This window comes from Calonectris borealis, chromosome 16 (genome assembly GCF_964195595.1).
Source record: "Calonectris borealis chromosome 16, bCalBor7.hap1.2, whole genome shotgun sequence".
NCBI classification, from domain to species: Eukaryota; Metazoa; Chordata; class Aves; order Procellariiformes; family Procellariidae; genus Calonectris; species Calonectris borealis.
The window spans coordinates 12,919,272-12,946,795 of NC_134327.1; the positions used below are offsets into that span (position 1 = coordinate 12,919,272).

At 40.5% G+C, this 27,524-nt stretch overlaps 1 protein-coding gene across 1 annotated transcript in view; it reads right to left on the minus strand.

The window, feature by feature from the left end:
• Positions 1–27,524, minus strand: part of CARD11 (caspase recruitment domain family member 11) — a 47,286-nt gene that overhangs the window by 2,284 nt on the left and 17,478 nt on the right. Inside the window, exons 2-21 of the mRNA XM_075165331.1 lie at positions 21,935–22,147; positions 21,171–21,308; positions 20,268–20,593; positions 18,806–18,985; positions 16,710–16,862; positions 16,492–16,617; positions 15,803–16,000; positions 15,129–15,308; positions 14,056–14,110; positions 12,700–12,815; positions 11,413–11,516; positions 8,654–8,706; positions 7,716–7,848; positions 6,941–7,142; positions 5,957–6,083; positions 4,605–4,845; positions 4,094–4,190; positions 2,934–3,029; positions 1,866–1,998; positions 1,126–1,305 (exon numbers count right to left, since the gene is read on the minus strand). Coding sequence (XP_075021432.1) covers positions 1,126–1,305; positions 1,866–1,998; positions 2,934–3,029; positions 4,094–4,190; positions 4,605–4,845; positions 5,957–6,083; positions 6,941–7,142; positions 7,716–7,848; positions 8,654–8,706; positions 11,413–11,516; positions 12,700–12,815; positions 14,056–14,110; positions 15,129–15,308; positions 15,803–16,000; positions 16,492–16,617; positions 16,710–16,862; positions 18,806–18,985; positions 20,268–20,593; positions 21,171–21,308; positions 21,935–22,147 — 3,051 coding nt within the window. The remainder of the gene's footprint in view (positions 1–1,125; positions 1,306–1,865; positions 1,999–2,933; positions 3,030–4,093; positions 4,191–4,604; positions 4,846–5,956; positions 6,084–6,940; positions 7,143–7,715; positions 7,849–8,653; positions 8,707–11,412; positions 11,517–12,699; positions 12,816–14,055; positions 14,111–15,128; positions 15,309–15,802; positions 16,001–16,491; positions 16,618–16,709; positions 16,863–18,805; positions 18,986–20,267; positions 20,594–21,170; positions 21,309–21,934; positions 22,148–27,524) is intronic.

The following is a 27,524-nucleotide window of genomic DNA, read 5'->3' on the forward strand; positions in this document are numbered from 1 at the left end:
CGGAACACCTGGAAAACTATCCAATAGTACTTCACACAGGATATAAGGATGGTGCAGGGAAAGAAGACGAGCAATGTATTGTCTTAACAGCTGCCTCATTTCTTCCATTGAATTCAATTAAAGCTTAATCTGATCACAGCTGAGCATCTCAGCTATATCCTGCACCAATGAGTCCTTGGGCAATTACTACAATACTATGAAGGCATTAAATTAAAACAGTAAATACAATTCCAGCACCTAATGTTATATAGTAACATTTCAGGGCTGGAGGATGCTGAGAAGTGCTAAAAAAAGAAGGTCTCTTCAGTATAGGCTCCTAAAACAACGATTTAGTGTTCCAGCATTTGTGTTTAAAGTTTCAAAAAATTTGGCTTAGGTTGCAATGTGTGATACTGGCCCCCTTGTGAATTGCAGCTCTACATCAAAGCTTTTGTTTTATGTTGCAAGACAGGGGATATTTATTATAATACTTAACTTTTCAGTTTCTCTGTCTGGGTAACTGTAAGACTGCATACTACGCGGTGGGTATTCAATATTAGTGTAAAAATGAAACGTCAGCTGTGTTTAATGCTGTGTTGTATACAATCCTGCCCTACAGCAATCACGGTACTGCATATTGCTTTAATAGTAAATACTTAGCATGGAAGAAAATCAGTCTTTCCAGTAGATCAAATGCACAATCTTCACAGCCTTGGACGAGATAGAAACCTAAAGGCGCTCTAGGGAAGATATTCCTCATAATAGCAAATACTAGAAACAAATTAATCAAAATTTCACATTGCCTAGATATGCAGTATGCAAACAGTATGCAAACACAAAGAGCACTCACAGCATTTCAGTCTCTGAGGGGCATCCTAGCAACCACACAGCATACACATGGATAATATTCATAGACACAGAATCTCATAACCATGTGCACTGGCTGTCTCAAAAACATTCAAATATCTCAGATATTCTCAAAAAGCAGGGTTTATAGCTACACATCACTCTGATGTGTCTTGAAGTACCTCAAGCAACTGTCACACGTGCATGCCTCTACGTGTGCATGCATATATATATATATAATATATGTTCATATTTCCAACACTGAAGGTTAACAGTCATGGTCCTCTTTTATCCCATTACCTGGCTTGCATATGTTGAATTCCAGGGCACCTCCAGAGTTGAGAAGCTTCTGTACCAAGGTCTTGGCAAGCATGGTGGGGGTGAAAAGCACGGGGCGCCTGCGCTCACAGTGGATTGGTCTCACCAAGCTATAAGGGATCAGACTGAGCCTCTTATTGATTTCACTTTCGGAATCCAAATCTGAGTAAAGAACAAGACATTTATCCTCTGGTTTCCTCTCCATCAGTATTTGAAGAAAAAGAAGGAGATACACATGAACCAGAAATGACATGGTTAGCCATACCGGTCCTCCTTTCTCTTTTGCCAGGGTTGTCTTGTTGTCTTTACTGTATATCCAGTTGTATGATGTCCAACTTAATACTAAATAATTCAAGTGCCTTTTGCTTTCAAGAGATTATTTCATAGTTTAACAGGACACTTACTTGCAGCATCTTTCTGCTTATTAGCTTGACTTAGAGTTAAATGTTTTTGGACAAAGAGCAAGAAAGCACCTAGGAAGAACTGCCAACCCAACAGGAAGTTTCAGGGTCCTAAACTTGCTCATGAAGGCTTGGTGCTCCAAGCACTTTTAGCAAAATCAGTGTTTTGGTCACAAATGCTGCCGAATTTTTGCACAGAGTGAACCATAGATGCTAGTAATAGGAAAGACCTATGTAATTTTTTCATAGCCATGCTGTTATGTAGACAGCCTTTGTATCAGTGCCATGTGCATAAAAGCTATTACTATTTTATGTCCATACCTTCCAGTTTATCAGGCAATGGCTTCTTTGCTTCAGATGAGGTCCGTGCCAGATCAGAGGGCCAGCCAGTGACGATACGGACTCGCTCATTGCTATTCATACGCTTATATTTGTTTTCAGACCTACTGACAAACTGAAAAGGTGAACAAAGAGATTTGACCCTCATTTCTTACATTCTTTATTCTTCTGTGTATTCATCAGCCCACATTTGTTATCTACGAGATCTGAATTACCTATGTCTATCAAAGACAAGACTCCATGGATCTGTTGATTGAATTCTAAGGCTCTTTAAATATCATAGATCTGATTCAGAGCCTTTGTTAATCCCCCTTGGGATTTCTTATTTTGTTCTCTGCTCTTAAGCGGCATGTTCTTTTTCTTCGCAGAGCTCCCTGCTATCACACTGATGGGTCCACAGCAGAGTAACATATGCACTCTGACTATTTGCACAAATGTATCACAGGTTATACCCAAAACTCTGCCTCTTCTTTGCAGTACCACAGAGACCTAAAACCTCCCAGATGGCACATTTTTACACTGAGAAATAGGCTTATGCTTTCATTCCCCATCCACCCAACTATTCCTCTACCCAAATATTAGTTCCTCCCCCTGTTTATTTGCTAACCTTCACAACCATCTTCCTTCACAAGACTTTTTTGTCCTTCACCCACACAGTCTCTGTCACGCTCAGAGTCACTGACCTACAATTAAAGGACTATTTTCTGATGGAACCTCATCTCACAAAGACTTGGGGATTCGGTCTAGCCCAATGGATTTGTCCTTATGGTTCAAGCAAAACACATTTCAGCCTATGATGGCAGACTTGTTTGGTTCATCAAGCTTCATTAGTAATGGAAGGCATGCACTTAAAAATAAACACCCCACCTCACAAAAGCAGTTAGAAAACACAACCCATTCATCTTTTTCATATATTAAATCTCTTTTTGATAGGAAGAAATCCCGACACAACCTCTATACCTGAGGTGGGAGAGATTAGGATAGCCTGAGAATATCTGCTGTTCAGATCCACTATTTCAGATATTGCGTTGAGGATTTGAACTTTATTACCTGCAATATTTGGCCCAAAAGAAAGCTTGCTCTGGATAGGCGAGGGCTGGCTTTTGAGTCGTTCTGTGGGGCAGGCTCCTCTGGCTGCAATGTATTCTAGTAAAAAATAACACAGGAATTTTTCTTTCCGTCTCTTTTTTTTTTTTTCCCCCCCTTAAATCACAGCATTCGAGAAACAGAACAAGCAAAAGTAGATATTTTATATTTCCAATAAAAGGGATAGTGATTGTTTAATACCTATCCCAAATACAATGTTCTAAGCAAACTGTAGACATAGCATGGCCTAAGCTGAGAAACACCGCTTCCGTTACTGCTCTTCCACATTCCTTTCTTCACAGGAGACTGCTCTCCACAGCTTATGAAAGAGGTAATTTCTGCACCAAGAAATAGCATGCAAACCTTTTGCTTTCACTAGCATCTCTGCCAGTGATCTCTGTCCCTTTGATCAGTGGGGACTGGAGTACAGAAGGAATGCATGACACTTAACCTTGACTGAAATCAAATACAAGCAGTGGCTACAGTGTCTCTGCAAATGTTAGAAGCATATATGTCTCCCAAGCTCTAAAAATAACTTATGGTAACTAATACACCAGGAAGTTAGTTTTTAATTATGTAAAGATGGAATTCTTGAGTCTGAAGAAAGAAAAATCAAATTACTTTCACTGAGGGAAAAGGAGAAATCGGCAGGGCTGTTGTATGTGAAGACCTGATAATCCCACTTCTCCCCATAGCGTGTGGGTTGGAAGAGACAGGTCTTTCTAATATGGGACAATGACAGCTCTGTGGATTAGATGCTTGATCACAGCAGGAGAGAAATAGTTCTGATTATTAACTCCAAGGACACAGCTTCTTCCTCATGTGGATATGAAGATGCATTAGAGGCTTACAGGCAGAGAAGAATGAAAAGGATTAACTAAGACACAGAACAGATATTAGACTTTTAAAGTGTACTCCCTCATAGCTGGAAGGGTTAATAGCGGGCCGGAGCTGGGTCTATTGCCATGGACAGTATTATTTAAAGCAAACATAAAGTGCCCATTGCCTGGGACAATCAAAACCTACATAGAGTGTACACAGGACTTTCTGTAAAATTAACATAATGAACAACAAGTAGCAGTGGAGTTACAGGTGTTGAAAAGACCTTGTTTGTAGATATTTACCCGGAGTGCCCGAAGGGTATTATACGAGCTTTCTGTCTCATCTCTGCTTCCTCTGTGCATCAGCCGCTGCAGCTTCACCAAAAGAAGTTGCTGGGCTCTGAAAGAAAGGATGGAATCACATAGATCAAGAAGATCTTTGAAACCACTCAGAAGAAGGCTGGCCTGCAATGGGTCTGTGCCTACAGAAAAGATTAAATAGAAATAGCAGTGAGGACTGACTGAACCACACAGTAAATGCAGGAACAATATAATGAGCAGGACTGCAACGCAATTAAGGATTAAAGAATCTCCATGGCATATTTTTCCATGCTACTTTTTGAGAAACCCACATTATTCTTCCAGGTAACATCTGGAGTCTCCTTTCTAAAGCTTTATAGCTCATATTACACTTTAACATCACCAGGCCGTATCTCAAAAATTAAGGCATATACCTCTTTCCTTACAGCAGTTATTAATTTCCCTGTTTACAGAACCACTTCTCTCAGTCGTGGTCACTCAGCATTACACTCACCTGCTGTAGCTGGGAATGGTCCCCATTTCCAGATCCCTGTCCGTGAAAGGATCCACTCTGGCGCACAGCCACTCACACCTCCCCTGGTGCATGGTGTCCAGAATATGAACAATCTCATCACATTTCACTGAGAGGGAACAGCAGTCCAGCTGGCTGGAGATGTTCAGATTCAAGCGGATATGAAATGAGTCCCCTGATGTGATAAGCCCTTCTTCCAGCTCTGACAGCAGTTTCCTGTAACCTGCAGCAACGAAGGAAGGGGTGAAGCGTGATCAGCTACTGGTCAAACCTCGGTATTGCTGCATTCCTGGGCAGCCTCTGGGAGAAACACACAGCACAAACTTCTGAGGCTGCTCCGAGAGAGGGTTTGTACTTCTAGAGTGCTAGTTACTCTAGTTACAACAAGGTTTCGGGCCTGCACCTTAAAGACACTAATGGGGCATTGATTCAGAAACAGCTCATGCTGCTGGTATCAGAAGCTGAGAGAATATTCTCATTATATTGATGCGTTTAGGTAACTCCATTTTCAGTACTCCACACATGATCTGTGAAACACAGAACTTCCCAGCAAAGATGCAGACATAGCTATAGCTCTATCCTGTAAGTACAGCTTGAGTTCTGCCACCAATTTTAATGACAAGCTATTCCCTTTATTATTAGGTCTAACTGGCACTCCCACAATCTATAACATGCTTTATCTGCAGTTAAGTGGTGCTCAAAAACCATTGCAATAGTCTTTCCTACCTTTGAAAACATCAAAGAAAATCAAAGACATCACTTCCTGTGTGATCTAACTGAAATTCTCTAACCAGCATTAAGAAAAAAACAACACAAATTTACTATACACACCAGTAAAAAATGGATTTTGCAATGTAATTTTTGATCCATAACCTGAAATTATCATTACAGGCCATGAACACTAAAATCAAATTCTGTTCACCACACATGAACTCCAGCTGTTAAGATAAAGCCACAAAGGTAATAAACAGAGCAACTCCTTCAGGTAAATGCTAAATCGACTTCAGCTGGATAAAGATGATTCAGCTCACTACATTGTATTACAGAAAACTGTACATAAAAATAAGCTTGAATGTGTTTTGTGAGTCATGTCATTATTGGCCCACCAGGTAAATTCTTCAGAGTCCTGTAGTGACAAGCATATGGGCTTTTTTTGGTCTCAGTCACAAAGCTAAAAGCTGGAGCAGTTACACAGAGTACCTATAATTAACACCAGTGGACACGCTTCAGATTTATACCAATACAAAGGATATTTTGATTCTGTCATTCTCATCCACACTAGTTAGTGTAATAGACCTGGGGTTATTTTAGATGAGAAATACTTTTGGTCTTACCTTCGTGATTTGATTTATACTGGAGTGTTACTGGACCACTGCACCTCTGAATTGTCCAGTGAACTTCTTCCTTTGTGCAGGTATCCAAGGGAACACTCTGATTTTCCCCTTTGATGCAGCCCTCCAACTAGATATGAAAGACACATTACTCCCCAGTGCAGGTTCAATCTCTGAGTCAATTATACCATCTTTTTTAAGCATCATAATCTTTTTCTGATTAAACAATGCAGATAGATCCTGCTATCAGGATGCAGATTACGTTCTAATTATTTAATTTCTTTTCCCTCAAATTAGGAATGCTAGCAGTCAACAGAACTGCAGCTCTTTGACAATCCCAGGCTTCCCAGAAGTAAGTAGTGCAGGAATATCAGTTGTGGGTTTTTTTTTCCCCTTGGAGGCATTTTAACAGGAAAATGGTTTGGGAACTTTGGCAATGGAGGGGAAACTAAGCAAAGAGCAATTTAGCAGAAGCACCATTGAACTCCTGCTTATATGATGCTGGGGACGGCTATGCAGGTGTGCAGCCCTTCTTTCCATTCATATTTCAGCTGTATCCATTTCTGTTCATAACATGTCCAGTCCCAAGACAGGCCACTCTAAAGAATGGTTTAGGAGTCATCATGCTAAGTTAAGTAGCATGAACTTCCTTTCAGGCAGGAAAGTACTGGGAAGTTGAGGACAAATCACATTCTAGACTTTTCAAAGAGGCTGTACTATACAATACAGCATTAAAGAAAGCGTCAGTTGCTCTAGTCTCTTCCATACAGAGCCACTGTCAGTGCAAAAGTGTGTGCGTGGGTTGGATGACCGTAAATACTATTCTCCCATATTTTCGTAGTCAATAGCAGATTTTCTTCTGCATGAGTCATATGCTTTGTCATTAATACAAGGTGAAAGAAGAAACAAAGGAAAGTATTATGGTGAGTGTGCATGCATGTAGGTGGACAGACATCCAATACTATTTGTTGATTATTTTATGCTCACCATTAGGATTTGGTGTCCCTCCCGAAGGCCTGCTTTCTCTGCAAGTGATCCTGTCTTGACAGAGCTGATAAAGCTCCCTTTATCATTACCCCCAACCAGAGTGATTTCTGAATTGAGACTGTCTCCATTCAGTGTTACGCGCTGGATAGTATGGCAGGAGTTTCTAATGCGACCAACAGATGTGACAGATGGACGAAAAGGTCTGTGTTCATGAAAGGAAGTAACAGTTAGTTATCTCAACTTTTAGCTACCACTCCAGAATTAAATGCATGCATGATAAATGAGAGACATATAAATAAACTTTTAGTGTTATCAAGCACTAGGATCTAAGGACTCTAAAAGAAATCCTTCTCATTACTACCTAAGTTCTGGAGAAGAACATCTGGATAGCTTCAAGTGCTCTGACACGGCTGAATAACTCAGATATATAATAATACCTCATCTAGCGACCTGTGGCAGCAAGATAACAAGATCACAAGGATAAATTTAAGCCTTTAGAACATTTTGTCTGCCTTGAAGTTTTTGAAATTTTAGGATGACCTTCATTGGTTTACAGGATATGAAGGGGCTCCAAAATAACATGTTATACTGCTGCCGACAATAAGAAGGAAAGACTTAGCACAGCATCATGAGGTATTTGTGTCAAATAACAACTTGTGACATCATATTCCTGCCATTATATCTTCAGCAACTAACAGATAAAGGGAGGATCTCTACTATAGTGGCCTTTCCCCTCAGTCTCTGTCTAAGGTAGGTAAACTGGCATCTCAAATACCTTTCCAGAGAGAACTTTCGAAATATGGAGTTGACATGCTCAAGCTCATAGGCATCCAGGCCTTCCGACTGGTGAGAAGAAGATGAAGAGTGCACTGAAGGAGCTCCATGTGACTGCCTGTCATGACTGTCATCTGAAAAGAGTAAGAAGAATGAAAATGAGTCCTAGATAGAGTGACAAAGATGGAAAAGGGGAAAATGGATGTTTGATTGATCCCAGCTAAAACTGAAGGAGGAAATTCCTGATGCAGAGGCATGATTCACGTCCACAGGCCACGGCAAGAAACGCCAGTCTTGCTTACTGGACCTACCTGATCACTCTCACATAACAGCAAGTTGGAAGGGACCTCTGGAGACTGTCTAGTCAACCCCCCTGCTCAAAGCAGGGTCAGCTAGAGGAGATTGTTCAGGACTTGTCCAGTTGGGTTTTGAATATCTCCAAGGATGGAGACTAGTCAACCACTCTGGACAACCCTGTTCCAGTGTTTGACCACCCTCACAGTAAAAAAGCTCTTTTTTTTTCTCTTTAAATGAAATTGCTTGTTCTTTAGTTTGTGCCCATTGCCTCTTCTCCTTTCATTGGGTAGCACTGAGAAGAGTCTGGCTCTATCTTCTTTACTCTTTCCCCTCTCAATTTGATGCTTTCCTCATTTTAAGGCTGGCGGTCTTATCAACCTGCAAACCTCAGCCAAGCACCCTCCATTTATTCATTCAGTCTAATCCTTCTCCCACTTAGTTTTTCAGGGATAATGGCTTTCTTATTCTCATCACTAGTTGCCCCTTTGTTTTCTTGTTATGATGAACTGACTTGATTTTTTCTCAGACTATGCGTCCCATCTTATTTAGACCAAGAGTTGATTGTTTGACAGTATCTGTGGCTGGGGAGCTAATCACACAGATCTCATAGTTAAACTATATACATGATCTCCTCTTGCTTACCATCTAGCTCCAAAGCATCATATCCAAAGCTGTCATTGTCCTCTTCAACCAGGCTGGAATTAAAAACAAAGCATGAGATAACGGGGGAGAGAGAGAGAGAGAGAAAGTTGTTCACTTTCCAACTTTCAGCATATTTCATTCAGTTCTGAAGGAGGAACTTTTTCTGTGAAAAAAAAAAGATGATGGAGGTGTTGCATCAGGCAATGGTGTAGCTGCAAAAAAATAAGCAAGTAACATACTTGTGGGCCCAGGGAAGAAGCAGGAAGATGGCAGGAAGACAGTATCTGTCAGCCAACATGGGAAGCATGTGGAACAGCAAGAAGATTCAGAAGGAAGAATTGCTAACAGCAGTGAGGGAATGAAGATATTGCTGAAAACAAAGGGAAGCTGCTGACTGATGGTCTCATGTGTGTGACTTAAACCACACCTGCTTCAGCACTGAGATAAATGGTTGCATAATACCTGCTGTATATATACTGCAGCATGGTTTTTTTCCATGATAGATCAAAAATGTCAGAAGCTCACTGACGGACAGACTGAATGCAAGGGAAGTGACTGAGGTGCAGCAGTAAAGGAGTAATTTACCTGCTTGATTTAAAGTCCTTGAAGCATTTTATAACAGCTTAATGGTACCTCGCGTGGTTACTCAGAAACCTACAGTAACAGAATGGCAAAGTGTACCAAGCTTTTGCACAGAAACTCTTATGTCACAGCTCTGATCCCAGTCCAGCTCCCACTGACACAACCTTTCCTGTTAAGAGTGACTAGATTGGTTGGCCTTAAACACAAACAGTTAAAATTCAACAAAATTTTGCTCTTAAAGGGATATTGGGGATGTCCAGCCAAGTGAGTGACCTGTCTGCTTCATTAGAAGGACTTAATTAAAGCTTGTCCTTTGGCTGCAAAGCTGTTTAAATAACAGCTTGTTGTTTTCCCCATTCAGAATGATTTGTAGGTCTGCTGCAGAGCTGATATTCCTCATATTTGGCTTCAGGTGAAGGGTTAAATTTTGCAGCCAGTCTGGGGAGAATCAGCTATTTTTACACCATGCATAAGCAGGGAAATAATACACCTTTTCCTACATATTGAAGTATGATCTCACTTTTTTTTCACACAAATCAAGATCAGATGAACTGTGGAACTTGGCATGCAAATGGCAATTATTTTGGATTATGTTCACAAACAAGTTAAAAAACCTTAGCAGGCTAATTATAAAGTTATAAACTACAGTGAACTTCTGGGCATGCTCTTGAGTTACTTGACTTTAGTGATTATTAGCTCATAAAAGTAAGGCCACATTCAGACCTTGCTCCAGGGTACCTTTTCCTTCCACGTGCCAGTGGGAAAGAGTATCTAATCTGAGGAAAATTTTCAGATTTCAATACAGCTCAGTCTTCCAATGCCTTAATGTATGGAACAGGACATAGTGAAATAAGCCCACAAGATGAATAATATCCGTGTAATCTTTACTGCATTCTGTAGTATACTGCAAATATTTAAATGTTCAGGCATGCCAAAGGCTTTTCAAGTTAAGCATATGAAACATGAAACATTCAAATCATTAACAAAGCAACCCTTTTTCTCTATCTTGAATTAATGCAACACACTTTAAAAAGGGGTTGGGAGGACAATATAGGAGAACCTAAGGAAGACTAGAATAAACTCTGCCTAAAACCTCAGCAGCCTAGAAAATTATGTGGGAGAACTAGCTGAGGATGCTCTCAATGGAAAGCTGTTTTGCAAAGCTTTACACAGATAAAGAGGGGCAAAAGCGGCAGTCTGCCGCTGTTTGTTTTGAAAAGCATTAAAAATCTAAATAAAGTTCTAATAAAGATTAGATCTAAAAAATAGATCTAATAAAGATCTAAACCCTCCACATATATTGCTTTCTTCTAAATCGGTTTGCTTGGGCTTTGTTCTTTTCTCCTTCTGCTTGGGACCTTTAGGGAATGTATTTGTATCTTCCGGTATTTCTGATACAAACACTGATGCTATTGACACCAACACCAAAACAGTATGTCCAAGTATTGCATCGCTATAAACCTTTTAGAAAAGGCATCAGTGCCATGTAGGGGACTGTGAGGCAGGCAAGGTCTCTCCTTTCTGCCATAACTTCCCATTCCCCAGCTGATCCGATTTCACTCGCAGGGGAAGTCCACAGGGCCGTGACCGGACAGAAGTGGAAGCTGCAGCAGCAGGTGAAGCAGAGGGCAATGCATCTCTCTCCCCTCATCGTTATGCTGAGACACAGAGCCCCAAGCTCGACAAAAAACACTTCCCTCCTCCACTTCTCCCCCCCCATTCCGCACAGACGTTCAAGCATCTCTGCTCTATTTTGGCAGTTTACGGAGGATAAGGAGGGGCTTTGAGAGAAGGGGAAAGGACAGGGACACAGACACAGGCAGCATGGAGCTGAGAAGCAAAAAGTGAAGCTATATCACTCTACAGAGGTAAAGCACATTTTCCAATAGCATTGGTGCCTAGTCATTTCAGTACTGTTTCAGTACTCTTTCTTAAAGTCAATGCTGCAGTGGTATGTATCACTGTGTCATTCACCCCAGCTGAACTACCAGAGACTCCTGAGTGTTTTGAACAAAATTAGGGATAAAGGACTGCAGCCCTGAGAAGTTTAGAAAGTCAGTCCTGCTGCCTAATAGAAGCTCTTCAAGTAGGGACGGACACGAGGACATCTAAGGCCCTTTTTGTCTCCTCCTTGTGACAACAGGTTCTGGGCATATTTCACCAGCGTGGCTACCTACCTGCAATGAGGGGCATCCTCTTTGCAACGTCGGACTATTGAATCATTTCCTGGAGGCTCAGGAGTGGTAGACATGATACTGTCATTGCGATTTCTCAGGGTTTGCTTTTAAAAAAAAAAAGCGACAGAAAGGTTATCTGTCTTAAATGTGCTATCTTTTCTAACTTACAGAAGCATTAGCCTGCTAGCTTGCCGGTGGTACTCTGCACTGTGAAGCACACACAACAGTAAGAAAAATTGATTCTAGACACGCAGAATGCTACATACAAGAGCATTCATATTCATATATTCCAGTATTTTAGCAATATGCACAGCTTGTGTGCTGGCACAGTACCTTTTTCTCTGACCACATGACTGGCTGATTTACCAAAGAATTTTAACTTTACCCTTGATGTGTGGAGTATGTGTTGCACAGCTGATATATAGGAGGAAGAGGATGAAAAGCGGAATGTATGTATACTTATATATATAAATAGTAGGAATGAGGAAGAAAACTGCAGATCTCCATATATTCAATTATTAATCTAGTACACCGGAAACTAAACTCTAAATTGTACTACAGGGAAGTCATCTAAATATCCAACAGATATTCCAAAGAATATTCCTAACCCAGCTAAGATTATTATGAGTGGCAGGGAGTTCTTTCCTGGCTATTCTTGGATATAATTTTCATTTCCTGGGGGCAGCATTTTTCACGGTGTTCTAGAAAGATGTTTTGTTCTTTGTTATTAATTCTCTGCAAGAGCACTCTCTCTGTCTGCTTGTCCTGCTGTGTCAGTGCTCACATATGTATAATGGAATATCTACCTTGGGAGATTATGGGGATACAGCAAGCTGGGAAGAAACGGTTTGGCTGTGGTATGCAGAAATTTCCAGCTGTGATCTGCACCCCTTTTCTCACTCACTGTTACTTATAGACAGGAAAAGCATTAGAGAATTCAAAAAAAAAACCCCTGAAAATTTTCTTAAATAAATTACAAGGCAGCTTTTAAAGAAAATCTCTTCCTTCTAACAGTAAATATGAAATGGCATAAGGAGACAGCGAGAGGTCATAAATACCTTTGAAATATCTTTAAATAAACACAAACCAATTCTATGGTTTTGGAAAAGGCTAGTAACATGGTTCTAACAAAATGCTGGTAAAAGGATTAAAGGAGTCTCTGACAAGGGCTTTGAATTTGATCACAGCTGGGATGCTAGCACAGTGCTAATACTGGGTTGCGAAAGCTCTGAACCGCATTGGGAGAGATGATCGTAGACAGCCAAGGGGCGTCTGAAGGGTCCTTACAATTTTGCTGACTTCACAGCTGCTGATGGAGTTACTGATGGAAACAGAATTAGAGGAACTCGTGTCTGTGCGGCCGTTGCTGGCATCAGCCCCATCTTCATCCTGTGCTCTGACTGCTGCGCTCACAGATGACAGAGAAAAATACAGACACCAGAGAAAATTATGTCAGATCCCTTTCAATACAGAGTCTTTCACAGATTTGCAACAACACTTAGGATTATCTTCCCATTTCAGTTTATCTTGTTTCCCCCACCCTGTGCTGGACAGAGGCTCCAGGAAGCGCTCTGTGCCTTGTAGCTCTGGCTCCCTTTTCTTCCCCGTCGGCTTCCCAACAAAGTACACAAATGCACGCCACTCTGGACAGCCTCTGGCCATCTTTTTCTTTCAACTCTGTCCTATATGTTTTTATTAGATCTATGAATACTATTTGACAAATTAAAGAAGGATTGTTTTTATTAATTTATGTTTTAACTCCATCATCTGAATCCAGGAGTCTGCAATAAGGTTGGCTCACTGAATTATGCTTTTTTTACAACGAAAAATTTACAACAGGGACCAAGAAGCTTGAGATCCCTCAGCAGCCCCAGGTAGCACAGTGTGAATGTCTTTGTGGACTCCTTCCCTTCCCCAGCACCTCTAATTCGTACTAATGTTGCACTTTAACTGATATCAAACATACATACATGCAATATCTTGCAGCGGGAACCATGTTTCCCATCATATTTTGTACAACAGTGAGCGTGCTGCTGCACATAACAAATAAAGGAAGTGCTGCCTAAGATGGTGTTTGGTTCAAAAACAGGGTTACATAAATAAGAGGAATTAGGAGTAGCTCAAACATGAGTATACAGCAACTAATTTGGTAACTTGGCAGCTGGCTGATGGGTGGGTCAACCCCCTTCCCCCAACCTTTGCAATACTTTAAAATTAATTCCTTTTTCCTGAAGGACAAAGGAACTCACTAGATGATCACTAGATTAGGGTCTTTTCAGCTTTTTTCCAACAGCAAAAAGAGAATAGCATAATGACTTTTAGTACAGGTATTACACCGATGACTGTAAAATTTTTGTAAACTAAAAGGAAAATTGAGTAAACAGAAAATTTAGGTAAGCGATTGCAAGGGATGCAATATTGTGTGTCTGTGGAGGTATCTTTGGATAGAGAGGACATTCAGGCAGAACACTTGACTACTTTAAATTATGACATTGTTCACTATGAGGGAAACTGTCTATTTTACTGACTTGGACTTAGTTAAGAATTTCCCTGGTTGGCATATTTGTTAAAACAACTTAAAGAGATTAAGTGAATGAGACAAAGCAACAGAAAAGGAATAAGGACATGGGTGCTCTTTCTGACCTTGAAACTCTGATGTTTTCTTCATGCTGACAGGGGATTTAGCTCTTGGATTTATCTAAAAGAAGAAGGACAAAAATCAGCACAAATGCAGAATATTTGCCACACACTGTAAACCAGATATTTTCACCCATTTTTCACTGTTATGCTGCAATAAATTTGCCCTCCCTTAAACAACAGGACCCAAAATTTAGAGGATATTTAGGTATCTAAATGCCACTGCAGTGAATGAGAGTTAGCTTTACTTTTAAAAGTCTGGCCCAAATGCATTGCAATTTCCAGATTCTGCTGAGGGAACAAAGAGACAAAAGTGCCTTGGGACTGGTCTCAGGCAGCTGTTAATACAACAGGCACCCTTTTGGAGTGTGCAATGTAAAAAATGCAGCTCTGTTGCCATAAGTAATAATGACAGTCAGAGCTCAGAAAGGTTATGAAGGGCAGGGAGAATTCAAATGCAGATGAAAGGAAAGAGAAGCTCAAAACCCTGAATGTTAGATTGTATATTTTATACAATTCATGAATATAGCATCAGATAATAGCTGTACGAATGCAGCTAGTTGCGGAAATCATGGACCTAACTCATGCTACCCCTTACTCTTAAGTGAGAGGAAATTGCCATAATTTAATTCTAAATTAGGCAGTTAATTTTTCTCTAGATTGTGTCCATTTCTTTCTATTATTCCTTCCAGCTGATGTGAGCTTTTCCACCAATGCTTCGTTTTCTACCTTCAGTTACTTGTGTGCTGGACTTCGGGCATTATGTGATTTTTTTTCACTACTGTTAAGAAAGCAAAGAATCAATTTATTGACAACGCTCCAAGAATGTGAATGAACAGCAGAAGCAAGGAGAATACACAAAATGGGGAGAAGGGGCAGAAAACGGTCTATAAAGCCTGATTATACCTGCTCCTCAAGATGCAAACCACAGGGCAAAAACCGACGGCTCACTATCATATACAAATCTATTCTTATCTTTATAGCACAGCACTTTCAGAAGTATGACCGCAACATGTATTATGTCTCTTAGTTCTAACAGTCCCTGCACTATATCATTCCAGCCTCATATTAAGACACACCTGGATTCCCTTTAGATTCACCCTTCTCTTGAGTCGAGCGTGATCAGGCAAGAAGAATTTGTTGTCTTCTGGAGACTCTTCAGAAGTGGAGGAGTCATCTGCTTCCTGACCATTGGCTTTTGGGCCGGGAGTCCCAAAGGTCTGGGAGATAATGGTAATGGGTAGATTCCGTGGCAAACTCTAAAGATCAGAAGGAAACACTTTACTTCTGAGACCAGTTTGGTACAATTCCTCATGGCCTCCCCTTAAAGTAATCTGAACTTTCTGTGACTCCAGTGCTTCAGAAGCTCGCCCAGAATGTGGCTCCAGACCAAAATCGTAGTTTAGATTGACATTTGTGGAGATTTCTGTTCACTGGGGCACCTTCCTCAAAAGTATTTGTAGTTTCTACCCCAGTGTAGAAATTAATTATCTTTCTGCATTTCTTTCCCTTCCATTTAAAATCAAGTTGTGGAATGCCAGCCTTTGAGCTATGTGCAGCTATGTGCATGACACAGACAACTTGAACCCCACTGTACTGAAGAACTCACAACATTGACATTTAGTAGAAGGAGGTTATTTTTTTCAGTTAATTCACGGAGGGAATTAAAAAAGTCCCCTCTCCCTTCCACACCAAAATGTTTTTAAAAGCAAGTCTTAAAAAAAGAACTCATGTCTGTCTTCCTCAGCCGTACCTGGTCGTGAAAGTTATTGTCCTTAGAGAGCCGCCGGAGTTTGCACTCTAGGTTAACAATGCAAGCTTCTTTCCGAACTACCTCGATTCGGAGTTCATCATTTCTCTCCTCCAGCTCTCGAATCTGCTTCCTGTATTTATCTTTTTCAATCAGACAATGTGAATACTGTGTCTGAGCCTCATCACGCGAGCGGAATGCCTGCAGTGGAAAGAAGAAACCTCTTTTGCACCTGGGCACCAAACACCACCTCCTGCTGGTTTTGTTTGTAAGGTGTTTGGAATGGGGACTTCAGAACTGGTAACGATTCACCAATTAACACAGCAGTTAGGACCAGGATGTGCCACAATAGTACCATTAAAAATTATGATGATGAGGGTGGTTCATTTCGAGCTCCCTCTTGGTTGGTGGCAAAATGCTCCAGAGTACAAACCGGATGACTTGACACTAATATAAAGCCTGCAGTAGCTGTTGTTAAGATCTTGGTCCCGCCTGCCAGATGCTACGCTGTGGAAACAACCCAATATTATCCTATGTTTAATTACTGCAATACAAATTCCAACAAGTAGCAATTTCTTGTAACTGTTTATTTTTTAATGGTATTTTGGGTCCAATTATCCACAATCCCCAAAGTGACACATATGAGATACAGGCTTTTGCTACTAATTTTCCCCACTTTAACTGTTAGATACCTGGTCTCGCTCCTTTTCCACCTCTTCTAGCTGTATCATCACAGTGTTCATACGGTGCTTGTACATCTCACAGTCTTTTCCTAGCGTTGAACACTTTAACTCCAAATCTTCTTTCTCTTCAAGGTACTGGAAATGACACATGTTAACCACCACTGCTCTCAGAGGTCTTTTGGGCACTAGCCTGAGATATTCCATCTTTCTATCCTTCCATTTCTCACCTTGTCTCTCAAGTCCTCCACATGGCGAATCTCCTCTTGGAGATTAAAGATCTTGTTGACCAACTCATGACGATCTTCTAGTGCCTCTTTACGGTCATGTTCCAGAATATCCAAAATGGCTTTGTCTGAATCTGGCAAACTCCGCTTGTCAGCCTGAGGAAAGACATTTTTAGGAGACAAGCCAGGGAAAGAGAAAATAGTATTGCAGGGAGAAAAGTAACAAAGACAGTAACAAACGAGGAATAGAAAATGAACATGGTATCGCAATGGGAAAGCAGGAGAAGAGATGGACATTTGTTCATATTTTAAAATAGTGTCAGAAAAAAATAATAAAGGCTGTCTTGCTGTCAGAATAGTCTGATGAAGGAACTCTTTTACTGTTTTATTGTACTGGCTATAATTTGATCCATTTTGGATGCAGTGACAATTCTTCACTCCAAGCCCTGCATTCAAAACTCTTCTCTATTAATCAGCTCTCACTGAGCACAAAAATCACCTTTGCCAAGGAGCAGGGCCTAAGACAACATTCAGGGGAATTTTTAAAGCATGCATAGGCTTTGCAGGGCTGTGCTCAGAGAATATTAAACATGCCTGGAGTAGCTTGTACCACTGCTTCATTTTCTGTAGTGTCCAGCAATACTTTTTCTTTCAGATTTAAAATTAACAAGATTACCAGAGCAGGTTCAAAAAAATAAATTGCCATCCAAAATTAACCATAAATGGAAGATGAAAAAGGCATAAAATTCAAGCAAATAATATGCATATTTATTTTTAAAATGCCTAGACTATGTTGGAGATTTCAGTGATATTTTGGTTACCTAATATTTCTAAGTATTTCTAAAACAAACTGCCTTTTGTTTATTTACACTTTCCTTAGGAGAATTTCAATCCTATTTTTAGCTATTTCATGATTATTTCTCTGTTTCTTTAGGTTCTATAAGACCATTTCAATTAATATAAGAGATTCTACATGAACCAGAACTCCCAGAACCTTCTATACTATACTGTTTTTCAGTCTTTGAATTGCATTTAGAACTAAGAATCGTTAAGCACTGCTACAGGTTACAGCCATTTCTGAAATGCATTCTATTTATAATTTTTTTGTGTCATTTAAAATGCCACAAGCCATTTCCAACAAAGTGCTAACCACTCTCACATACATCCTAATATTTAGCTAAGCTCTTCACAGAGTAAGACAGTGCTAAATTTGCTGCATATCATCCTTTTTCCCCATCTGCCCAAAGGTTAGTTAAGATCCCAGTACGAGTTACAGCAGCGTTCTACAGGGCATTCTGGTAACTAGTGACCACCGAAGTACAGAAACTTTATTACCCTCTGCTTCATTAAGACCTTTTGGCACAGACATGACAATTGCCTAGAAGAGGGTATACAGAGCCACTGTCAGAAATTTCTGGGCTGGCTATTTAACACAGCTTTGTAATGACAGATTGGTACAAAGAACCACAGCGGGGCGAAAACAGAGTTGAATGCTCAGCAATTAAGCAGCTGCACTCTGCACCTTGAAAGAGCCAATCTCTCATGTACAGCTTGATTTATTAGACGACAATTTTTTTTTGGTAGAGCTCCTCCTCATGCATGTGTTCGTACAAGGAGTAGTACAGACAGCTGGGAGCTATATAACCAACCTTCTGTTTTTCCAAACTTTGCACTTATGCTTATCGTAGCTCTGCAGGTAGAGGTTTCACCCAACACTCCCTAGCATTATAACAGGAGTACGTGTTGAGCTTGAGGTGAGAAGCGGTAGCAGAGACCACGCCACTTCCTCTTGTGCATAGTTACCAGTTTCCTTGTTATGTACTCAACTCCTTGTCCCTTACTAAAAACATATGGGAGCTGTCACCACCTGCTGCTTCTCTGTCCCACTCTCACAGCCTCCTCCAGACGCTTAGATCCTGAAGGGTAGCCACCAAGGCGGGCTGTGAGGAGATATGGGGTATGTGAGACAGTATGTGAGGAAAGTGTGGGGGTGCCTGGAGGCAAGGAGTGGTCGAAGCCTGCTGAATTCATCATCTAGGTAAGCAGGAGGGTTAAGCTGAAGTGTCTGGATTTTTAAATGTAGCAATCTGCTTTTATACCTGAATGATGGACTGTAACTCCTGGATTTTAGTCTTCATCATCTCATTTTCCCTCTCCAGCTCCAGAACCTGTTCCTTTTTGGGTCGGTTTTCAATATCATTTTTCAGCTTCAAAGACTGGTTCCTCTCCAGCTTGCATTCCTCTTCCACCTTGTTCAAGCGATGCTTCAGCTGGTCAATCTAGAGCAGCCAGAGAGCAGTGAAAAGGAGAAACAGGAAAGGAAAGAAATCATTCCTAGCTCTTATTGACTGCTCTGAAAACACTCTCACTTCCAGGTGAAAACATACTGTCATAGGTGGAAAAAATAGCTTAAACTGTGAATGCTAACAAGCAGCAGATAATTGGGTGTATGCACATGCGTGTTGAATGTCCACAATTGAACTGTTGAACTCTCAAGCAGAAGCCTGCTATTTGCTAGCTACAACTGCTATGGGCTGGTTGTAAATTTAGGTAACATCTGGACTAAAGAAAAAAGTGGCACTCAATCCTCCAATAAATAAAGAAATACGAAACAGAACTAACACATGCGAGGCTGACCACACGTTGTGCTTTTGCACATAGACTATTTGGATTGGGTAAAACAGAGGCTTTGAGTTCTGGATAGGAAAGAGGGGTTCACAAAAAGAAAAAGTGGTTTGAGACAGAAGGGGGCCTGGGAAGAAGAAGGTGATGATCCTGGCCAGAGGAAAGATTTTAAAATGGGGGAATATTCTAGAGATGAGATTGTTGCACAGGGATGAAGGCCAGGGGATGCCCAGGGACCTTGGCCAGTAACGCATGCGCCTGGTGACCGTGAGCAGCTGCACGGCACGAACCGACACGACTTTCTGCCCAACCATCCCACACCATCAGGGATCTCCCTGCGGGGAAGGATGTCGAACCCAAGAGAAGGCAGCGCCGAGGCGGGGGACAGAGCAAACGACTGTGTGAAGAAACAAAGTGGGGTAAAATGTCTGATATCATTGGTTCGAAAATAAACCCCAGTGTCCAGATCCACCACGGGTAGTTGTTTACTCTGTCTCATCTGTGACACACACACAAGCACGACTTTTATGGCACTTGAAGCATTTCTCTATATTTCCTAAATGGCCTCAAGCTGTTCCAATGCTCTATGTGAGACTTTTTGAATAAACCATCAACAGCTGTAGTGCAAACCTGGATAACTGCCCCAAGATATTATTGAGCCTGAAAAGCTAAAATTATGTTTTTAGCAAACAATTGTGTTTTTAAAAATTTGTTTTTAAATATGTTATGTTCTGTTAATCCATTACAAGTATGTAAATTATCTGCCATTAATACACATCACTGCAGCCGGCATTTCTGTACACTGATCATCTGGATGAGCAAAGCAAATGAGAGCTCTACACCTTTCTACTGTCAGAGGAGGTCTCATTTTGCCACATGCCACTGCCATCCTCCATTGCTGCTCCTGATTAAAGCAGCCCAGAGCATTTATCTCACCTCTAGCTGGAGGTCTCGGCTCCTTATCACAGCCATGCTCTTCTCGTCACTCAGCTGGGCATATCTCATGGCCAGATTGTAGTTCTCATCTTTCACCTTGACCAGCTCATCATTGTAGTTGTTCCTCTCCTCCTTCATCTTGTTGTATCTCTCCTGGAAGGTCAGCAGCTCTATCTTGTTCAGTTTTAGCTGCTTTCGCTCATCCTCCAACTGGCGGGACTTAGCCAAGAGTTCACAGCGCTGCATGTCTTTTGTCTTTACTTGCTGCTGAAGCTTAATGATCTCATTCATTAGGAAATGGGTAAGGCCTTCATGTCCCTCCTCCACTGAAAACGTGTGAACAGCTTATCAACTTCTAATAATGTAACTTTTTACTAAGTAGAATTAGCAGAACTGGGTGAGAAACAAATGTCCTAGGATATGTACAGAGGTGCAGAATATGCACAAATACATACCCATTTGTATATCTAACTGGCAACAGTACAAATATTACACAGCACATTATTACCAGAATCACAATATACATGCACAGGCCTGTGGAAATAGCACAAACTTTGTCAAATGAATCTGTACAAGTACAATCAATCTGAATGCTTCAAATTTGCTGCACATGTGTAGGTCATCACTGTAATTTAGTCCACTGTTCCAATGTTTCTTATCTTGAGATTTCTTGTAATACCTATCATTCAATTTGAAGCTTCTCAGCTTCATTCAGACAACTGAGATGTTTCTTTTCTTTATACATTACTTGTTGCTAGATCATTTTGCATTGAAGGAGACTGAAAAACTGCAGAATGCTACAACAAGATTAGTTTTTATTTCCGTTTCTTGCCTGAAAAATCAAACCCAGTCTTCAACACAGTCCTTATGTCAACAGGCTCCTTTGGGATTGAATCTACTCACCAACAATAGTGGAAAATCTCCGTGTAGGTTCTTTCCCTGTCACCAGTTTGTAGAGTTCAGGGTAGTAAAACTCTAGGCTCTCTAAGAAAACTACATAGCCCCTTTGGCCCTTGGTGTGGAGAATGTCCAACAGTCGGCCTAAGTACAGAGAACAGAGAGAGGTGACATATCAGCACTATGAGCAGCATAAGCAAGTACTGCCTCCCTGACGTCAAATCTGCTTAAGGTTCGTCTCTGCCACAGCAATGCGCTGTGGAAAATCTGGCTGATTAATTGAGTTCAGCTGAACTCATAAAGTAATGCCACCTATTCTTTATGTTTGTGCTGATCGTTATTGTGAAGGAGTTTGGGCAAATTGGTCTCTGGAACAGAAATTTCAAACGACACGTTATTCAGTGCAGCCTTTACCAGGCAGCACTGAAACGCTAGGATGGCAGACCCTTCAGTGACAAATCATGAAGCATGGCGAGACAGCTGAAAACCTACTCTTGGAATGGCATTGGCTGCTGCTTGTGTTAACTGAAATATTTGCCAAGGCTTTGATAGGAATATGAACCCCATGAGCTCCAGTCTGCACAGCACTGGAAAGAATCATTGTTATCAAAATAGCAGCAGCAGATTCCCCCCTTTACATTAAATCTCCTGTAAATGAGATATAGGGTTTCCATTTGATAATCTGTAATTTGATACAGGTTCCCTCCAGCGTTAGAAAAATAATACTGTTCATATAGGAATACAGATGTAGCCATTCACAAAATAGTTACCTGCTCGGTTAATTTTGGAGGGCAGCATAAGTGAGTTAAGCACCTCATCCTCATCTTGCTCATCGATTACTTTGCACTGCCGTAGGTACGGGGTCAGTTTGGCTGGATTGATGTACCGGCTCAGCATGTGCCGGTTGCATTCTACATTCTCCCACAAAGCTTCCTCCTCGTCTTTCAGTGTCTCCAGGCAGTCATCCATCTCTGGCTCTCCTCCTTACAAGAGAAACAATTGGAAAATGAACATCAAACAGGACAGTTTCTATCCTGCTACTTTTTTGTGCTTCCATGTCACATAGGATGAGCTTAGAATCCCTTCTGCCTAATGCTGACTTTGCCCTATATTGAAACTGTTTGAACTGAAGTGCAGCCTGTCCACAGCTCATCTGGAAAGTGACAGTTCAGAGAAGTGCTATCTTGAGTCTATGAACTATTGCATATTGCTCTCTAGTGATGAATCTGTAGCTCAGCTAACTCCATGAAGTCTCTACAAGTCAGAGAATCTCTCTTCATATTAGAAGCAACGGTAAAGGACACGGTGCAATGCAAGAAAGGCTATGAACATGCAGAGCTCAGAGCAAAGACAAATACTTGCTGCACGCAACTAAGGCTTTCATTCTGACCTCCTTTGTTTCTCTCAGCTGTACTGATTTGAACCTGCATTTTTTCCTGTATATATGCGATAAGCCAACACATTTAAATGACTGCACCACAAGAATAGTTAACTCATAAGCAAGCAGTTACGTATGTCTGCCTTCTGCAGCTGTGTATAGATTGACTGATGTGTGGGCATGAATGCAAGTACCTGTGAGTTCAGACCTTGCCTTTCTCCGCATGAATGGATAAGTATGAGCATTGTATCACTGAAGTCTGAAAATGTTCTTGACTCATGCAAATATTATCACATGATTTCTGAGTGCTTGCTAAGCAATTTCCTGCCAAATCCTAATTTGTAACCACCTCATTAGAGAAGGTTACAAGACAGGCAACAATGACGTGAGAAAACTTGTACTAAAGGGTAAAGAAGCTTTGTAAAAATCTTTCCTTCTTAATTTTGTAATAAATGTTAACCTTTGAAACAAGTCTTATTTTTGCATTCTGGCTTTCTCAAGATCTTGTGATCCAGGTGGCAGTAGGAAGATAAGCTTCTATTTCAGGAGTTATTTTACCCCACCAGAGACCATGGTATAAGAAGAATGTGCAGTTCTTAGGTCATATGAGATGAGAGGTGTGCTTATGAGACTTTGCTGGTAATCAGTAACTAAAGACCTCAAAAGCAACGTGTTGTTTTTCTTGGACCAGAAGAATTCTCTCTGTTGTGTTGTATTTTCCTCAGCTTCCAACTTTAGGAACTGCAAAGCAGCCTGTGTTATACTGAACATAACTGGGCAAAACCAGCTATTAATCTGTATAGACAGGGGCTAATAACTCCCCATTTTGAAAATTAAAAAGCGCTAATCTGCTAAATAATGTGTTTGTCAGTGTTCTATCATAATGAAATACAGAATAGTGTACAAAAATGTGTATTCTTTGCATGATGCTTTCAAAGGCCTTCCCAAATTGTCCAAAATCCTAGGCTGAGATTCAATATCTCTACGAGAAAAATTTGGATGGGTTCCTCATACTATGGACAGGTTAGGGGAGTATTGCCAGGGGTTTTGTTCCTCTCCTGTACTCCAGTAGCTATCCCAGAGTTCTTTTCTTTGTAGTTTCACATCTTAGGAATCCTAATTTAGCATTTGCTCTGCTGTTTGCATGTAGATGTCATTACTCCAGTGACTGCTATTAAATGGGCCAGGAGAGAAAACAGTCCTCAGAGGGCAAGGAAGACCAGGTCTGCTCAATGGGATCCAGAATCACGGGGGCATGGCTGTAGTTATGGGAAAATCTCTCTGGTCTTATGAACTCCTCACAAGCTGGATTATAGTCTTACTGGATGCCAATATTTACGTGTAGTAAAGATGACAGTGCAGTAATGAACAGTATAAAGGTAAAACAATAGAAAAAGCTGCATAAAGTAGGTAGCAGTGGGAGGAATGGTAAAGGTGAAATAGCTTCATCTGAAGTCCACATACATTCTCATGAACGTCACCCTCCACCACCTATTCTGGAAATAACTCTATTTCACTTCAAAGGTGAATTTAACAAACACTACATAATTGGAGAAGCTGAACTTTTGGGAGTAGAATGCAGTAAAGCAGAAGGTCACACAGTACCTTATACAATTTACAGCCACAGCTACCTATTGCATCTAAAAAAAGGTGTGTTGCAGGCCCTTTAATTTTGGGGAGCGTACCAGGAAGCTCACAGATGGGCCTCAGAGTGCAAAAGAAGCACTTGCCTGAATTTCATAAAATGCAAGATATCTTGTAATCTGCTGCACTGAACCAGAAATTATTACACACTGTCAGCAGTTCCCTCAGGACATTAGTAAGGGATTTCTCCATTAAATGATTCAAAGAAGAGTTCACTCATCAGCGTAATTCTCAACATGAATACATTTTTTTACCTGACATTAAAAATACCTTTATCAAATAGTCCCTCGTGTATGGGCATAATACATCCATACTGTTATGTTGGGGATATAACGTTTAATGGGAAAGTAATAAGTATATTGCATGAGTGGCTAAGAATTTTAAAAGGAGATTTCTGGTAGCAAACTCCTGTTAAACACAGTCTATTATCAGGAGCAAGCCCTTAGAAACAACATTTAGTGGAGTGGTCCCTCACTGCCATGTAGGAATTTCAGAGTCTTCCTTTTGCTTTCTTCTCTGGATTTCCACCTTGGAAATGTCCTACCAGAAGCACAGCTAAGCTCTCTCCTAACTCACTGGGCTGTTCATCACCTCTCAGGGATTACTGCTGCGTAATGGGTAGCACTCCTCTCTTTCCTAGAGCTTGAGGTGTTGCCTCTGTTGTGTTTCGTCAGCCAGACTGGTCTAAGAGTATAACCCCCAAGTAACTCCACTGTCTTGTGGAGCTATTCCAGAGACAATAGCAATGGACAGCTGATATTAGTACAGCACCCTTCTTAGTGGGCAAATATTTCTTTGATTTGGTATTTAATATAATGTTGAAGAGGAAATTAAATGTTTGTGATTGATTGGTTGAAATTTTGGGGTGCTGGTCAAAAAACAGATGTGACAACTGAAACACAGTGGGAAACCAATAAAGGTATTGTATCAGTGGCTTTAATTTTAAAAGGTTTTCAGCAGCACATGCATTTTCTAGGTATTTAAAAGACCTTATTCCCTGTTTCTGTCCTTTCTTCCTGTGATGATGTTGCAGAAAAGTTGTTTTCACTTATAAAATTAAAAATGAAAGATTTAAAATATTTTCAAATGTGTAGTCATTTATTTAATCTGATCTTTATTACCATTATCTAGTTTCTGATTCCAACACCTCTTGCGTTGTAACCTAACACATTCAGAAGTTGTGATATGTCATAGAAATGCTATGGCATCCATTACAAATCACAGGTGTGAAGCCACAGACTTGGACTGACTTCAACAGACATTAACCAAAAAGAAATAAGGATCGCCACAGCAGTTAAAAAATTGCTCTCCTGCTGCTCCTTTCAGTAGTTAGTATACAACATAGCTTTTAACTGCAGGAGATCTTAATCCAGTAATAATCTCAGCTAGTCCCATCTATTTCAAAGATCTCTGTAGATGCAGACAAATAAAAGAGAGAATCTCTTTTTACGTTAAAAGAAACACTCTACTCCCCCCATCTCCTTTTCTCTTTCAGGGACTATCCTTCTCTTGGCTGTTACACACAAATGAATCTTTCTATGTGTTTGCTATTTTTTTGTTATATTTTTCAACTGAACAAATCACCTTGCAGTTAAAGCTGTTCTCTGTTCTCACTCAGACTCCACACTTTCATATGTCAGTGACACTCTCCGCTGATCAAGGGAATAAAGCCTGCAGGCTTCAGAACCAGGGGTTCTATAAAGCGCTCATCGTCAGGTCACATCTAAAGCTTCATTTTTTATGATTCATTTCATGATGGTGCAGAAATTAACCCTTCAGCCGTTCCATTATTTGCATCCCCTTGCTCTGAATTCTTGCCAGCCTGTCGATACTGAGAAATTTCCATGTAACAGACTGCAAATGCCAGGCTTCAGCTTGGTTTTCTGATTTCTTGATATCTCCTTTGTGAAATATGAGAAAAGGGTATTGTCCTCATACAGAGAAGCAGGAGGAAGTTTATTTTGGAAGAGGCGATCTATTTTAATGTTTTGGACTTCTGCATTTGTCACAGGCGTTCACAGACTGGCAGTATTTAAAAAGAAACCACAACACAAAATATTTGTGCAAATTATAAGTTAATAAGAACAGACTTTTATGTGTATGTGTATGTAAACCAGGAAAGGATTATATATAAATTATCACACTTTAAAGCAAAAATAAAGGTGAAAATAGCACTTTAAAACTGTGTATGTAATTATCGTCAACATTTTGAGGATATTGTATTACATCCTCTTTCTATGCATTTCTCTAGATTTCATGGGGCAATACGCTTTCTCCCTCAAGTTTGTATAGCACCTCACATGATAAAGTATAACAACAGGGTGATTTTCTCAAAAGCTGCTTGTATGGGTATGTGCAGATTTGCAATATCAGAGAACCACAAAACCACAAAGGGATTTAGAGCTATTTTTAATTTTAGAGGAAAGTCACAGTTTCAAGTGTGATAAGGAAATTATATTCCTGTGCTTAAGGACAGGAGAGCTCTATTTGGACTCCTGGCTTTCTGAAACGCTGAATACCAGCAGTTTCAAATTATGTTGGCTGCACTGCTGGATGTTCTATGGTACTGAAAACCACTTTTAAAAGGCTTAAACATTGATTAAGAAGATTAAATTTGCTTACCTATACTTGCAAATTTTTTCCATACAGGTGCCTAAATCTGGACTCCCAAAGGAGAGGAGACAGTGTCTTCATCTGCCTTTAAGAATTTGCACTTTATATTCATTCTTTCTACCTCAGTGTCCCCAGCTGAAAACAAGGCTGGTAAGAAGTATATTTTATGACAAGGTAGGACTCGTTAATTAGTGACTGCAAAGCACTTGGAACCACCAAGATGGGAAGGCCCCAGAAAAACATTTATTATTAGTGCAGTTTTATTACTTCAGATTTTGCAGGCCTTAGAATACTTTCTGAAGAGAGCAGCACTGTTGAGTGGACTGGGCTGTATTTCTGTTTTAGGTCACAGTGGCTGTATATGGAAAGAACCATTCTGTATGTATCAGAACCCCCTCTTTATATAAAAGATTCAACCAGCTTACTGAATGTCACAGTTTCAATAAAATATAAATGAAAAATATAGAATAAGAGATACCAAAGTAATAGAAGAGCAGCAAGCTTTAAACACAAAATAGGATTGTTTTAGCACAAATGTATTCTGTTCAATTCCATTGAGTCAATCTTCCTGTTACACACAACCTACAAAAAAACCCCCAAGCTCTGGTAGACTCGCAAAGTTTCAGTGAGGTAAAGCTAGATCTTCAGTGAAGCCAGATGATAGCCATAGTCATAAATACTACTCCCATTTTCCGAACAGAAGAGAGACAGAGATAACCAAAACA